Here is a 3,056-nt window from a genome sequence, read left to right on the forward strand (position 1 = left end):
AAGGAAATAATTCACCGTCATTATATATAAACTGACGCAGAGTGTGATCAAGGCCTACTAAAAAACAAAACAAAAAAAAAACTAGCCTCTCATCCACATCTCCACACAAGCTGCAATGGTTTTTGTGAGCATGTGGTCTGTACAATTTTTTGAGGGAAGAAGGCAGGACATTTGATTGCAGGAAGAGCCGGCCTTCATCCTATCATCAAACTCGATGGTATGCACTAGGTGTTTCCTTTTGACATGCGACTTCAGGTTGTAGAGGCTTGCCACTTGTCGCTTGATGGTGGTCTCCTTAGGCTGGCACGTTACGCACTGGAAGTACAGGATTTTGGCATTTCTCTTATCCCTTGACATAAGGACAAAGTAGTCCTCCATGTGGGGCTATGGGTTCTTAGACTTCTGGTTCTGAACCTGAGTGACCCCTGCCTCATGCACAGCCACTGCAGACTCCTCAACAAGCCCTTCATCCTCTGAACAAAACTTTCCAAAGTTAACGAAAATGATAATCTGCTAAATGAAAAGTTAGCTTTACTAATTAGCTGTTAACGGAACAGTGCCAACCACTGATCATGACCATATGCTCCCGTGGTATTTGATCAGAGGTTAAGGACGGATGAGAATTAATTCTGTAATGCAATCATTCTATTGTTCCAGTCCCAAAATGAATTCCAGCTGTTGGCCAATTTGTCCCAAAGTTCTTAGCTTGACGTAGAATTAATGAAGCGAATGTCATTTATCTCCCCCTTGATCTTCGACGTCATCTGACAAATGCCACCAAGATGATGTGAATCAGCAAAGCTTTACCTGCTAGAAATAACAACCAAAATGCTTTTAAATCAGATCCTAATCCTGGATGTTCAAGAACCAAATGAAAGGCAGATTTTCAATCCTGGGATCATCCTGATTCCAAAAAGATATAATATGTCTATGGAGAGCAAAGGTATACTGAGGTACAGGGGTCCCAGACAGATGAACAGAATTTTGCTTTTATTATTATAGATAAGTTGAAAAAATTGTCTTGCCTGGCATCCAATGCTGGTGTGCTCCAAGTATCACAGAAGATTGGAAACAAAGGACACCATTTGTATAACAGTGATACTCATTTACAACTATCACATGATGTCAAGGAGCCAAATGAAAATAAATCTGCTCGGCACAGTAATTGATACTAATAATAAAATAACGAAATTAACAGTCTGTTAGTGCAAACTTATGAAAAATTGTTTAGTTTGTCGGTAGTTGAGTGGGAAGGTTATGTCATCTCATTACATTTCCTTCCCAGTATACACGACTTGTAAAGGTGCATGGCTCAGTGATTAGAGCATTGGGCACACAATCATGAGGTAGTGAGTTCAATTCCTGAGCAGGGCTGTGTTGCATTCTTGAGCAAGGCACTTTATTTCACATTGCTCCAGTTCACTCAGCTGAAGAAATGAGTTGCGACGTCACCGGTGCCAAGCTGTATCGGGCTTTGTCTTGGCTAACACTGGTGGCATGGATAGGGAAGGCTGGTATGCATGGGCGACTGCTGGTCTTCCACAAACAAACTTGCCTGGAATTGTGCTTTGGAGGGGAACTTTCTAGTTGTAATGCCATGGATATTCATGATCTGGCAGAGTTTCTACAGCTGGATGCCCTTCCTAACGCCAACCACTCCGAGAGTGTAGCGGGTGCTTTTATGTGCCACCGGCACGAGGGCCAGTCAGGCGGTACTGGCAACGGCCACACTCAAAATGGTGTTTTTTTACGTGCCACCTGCACAGGAGCCAGTCCAGTGGCACTGGCAACAACCTCGCTTGAATATTTTTTCGCATGCCACTGGCACAGGTGTTAGTAAGGCGACACGGGTAACAATCACACTTAATGTATATGTGTTTGTCCTCAACACCACTTAATCGGTGTTGGTTTCTTTATGTCCCTGTAATTTAACAGTTCAGCAAAAGAAACTGATAGAATAAGTATCCAACTTTAAAAAATAAGAACTGGGGTTGATTTGTTCAACCGAACCCTTCAAAGCTGTGCTCCAGCATGGTCAGAGACTAATGGCTGAAATGATGAATGAAAAGATGAAATATACAGGTGGGTATATGTGCAGTGTGCAAATGTTAATTCAACATACCTGAGAGCGGAGCCGAAACTGTGATTACTTTTGTTGCAGCTCCCCCGTTACTTCCAGAAATTGTACTTGGCATTTTACCAACCATGGAGCTGGCCAGTTTCACTGACGGCTGCATGGCAAGTCTTTGAATCAACATAGAAGAGTTATTTGCCATCTTGTTGGTGTTATTGCAGACAATCTTACCTCCCTGGCTGGCACTGGAGACCACTTTGGTCATCAGAGAATTACCAGTCTTGTTACCTGTGGCATTCAGCATCAGATTTTTCATAGTGGAGGTTGCTTGGCAAGAGGAAGAGACCCCACCTGAGGGTTTCTCTCCTGCAGAAGCAACACTGCTACTGCTGCTGCTACTACTGCTGCTGCTGGGCCACAATACTTTTACAATGCCTGGCGTTGTGGAAGAGTCTAAACTACTACTACTACTACTACTACTAACACTACTACTATTACTACTACAACTACTACTACTGTTGTTGTTGTTGTTGTTGTTGTTGCCAGCACTGGCACTGCTAATGCCCTTGGTCTTCATAACCAAGGCTTCTGGCTTTGTAGAAGTTGATGAGGTCCTACAGTTGTTCTCTACAATGTCCGTGTCACCATTCAGGGTGGTGGAGAGGTTGTTGTTGTTGAGTAATGAAACTGTTGCCAGTGGAGGTGATGACTTCACATCCATGAGCTGGCTATCACCGCTGCAGTAGGGGGGTGCAGCAGCAAGTAAGTCAGGAGACACCAGACACGTGCTGGTGCTGGTGCTGGTGGTGGTGGTGGTGGTGGTGGTGGTGGTAGTGGATGCAGTGGTGATGCATGTAGGAACAATCAGAGAATGCAAAGAGTTTCTGTCGACTGCGGTGAATGCACTCTGCTGTGCAGTCAATGCTCCGCTCGTTGTCGCAGGCGTTGTTGTTTCAACTGTCGTCGACGTCGATGGGAGGGG

General features: G+C 44.4%; 1 protein-coding gene across 1 annotated transcript in view; it reads right to left on the bottom strand.

The window, feature by feature from the left end:
* The window catches only part of LOC106874421 (PHD finger protein 12), a 64,263-nt gene that overhangs the window by 20,371 nt on the left and 40,836 nt on the right, over positions 1–3,056 (bottom strand). The window contains exon 10 of the mRNA XM_052976832.1: positions 2,123–3,050. Coding sequence (XP_052832792.1) covers positions 2,123–3,050 — 928 coding nt within the window. The remainder of the gene's footprint in view (positions 1–2,122; positions 3,051–3,056) is intronic.

Source organism: Octopus bimaculoides, chromosome 25, assembly GCF_001194135.2.
Source record: "Octopus bimaculoides isolate UCB-OBI-ISO-001 chromosome 25, ASM119413v2, whole genome shotgun sequence".
Lineage (NCBI taxonomy): Eukaryota > Metazoa > Mollusca > Cephalopoda > Octopoda > Octopodidae > Octopus > Octopus bimaculoides.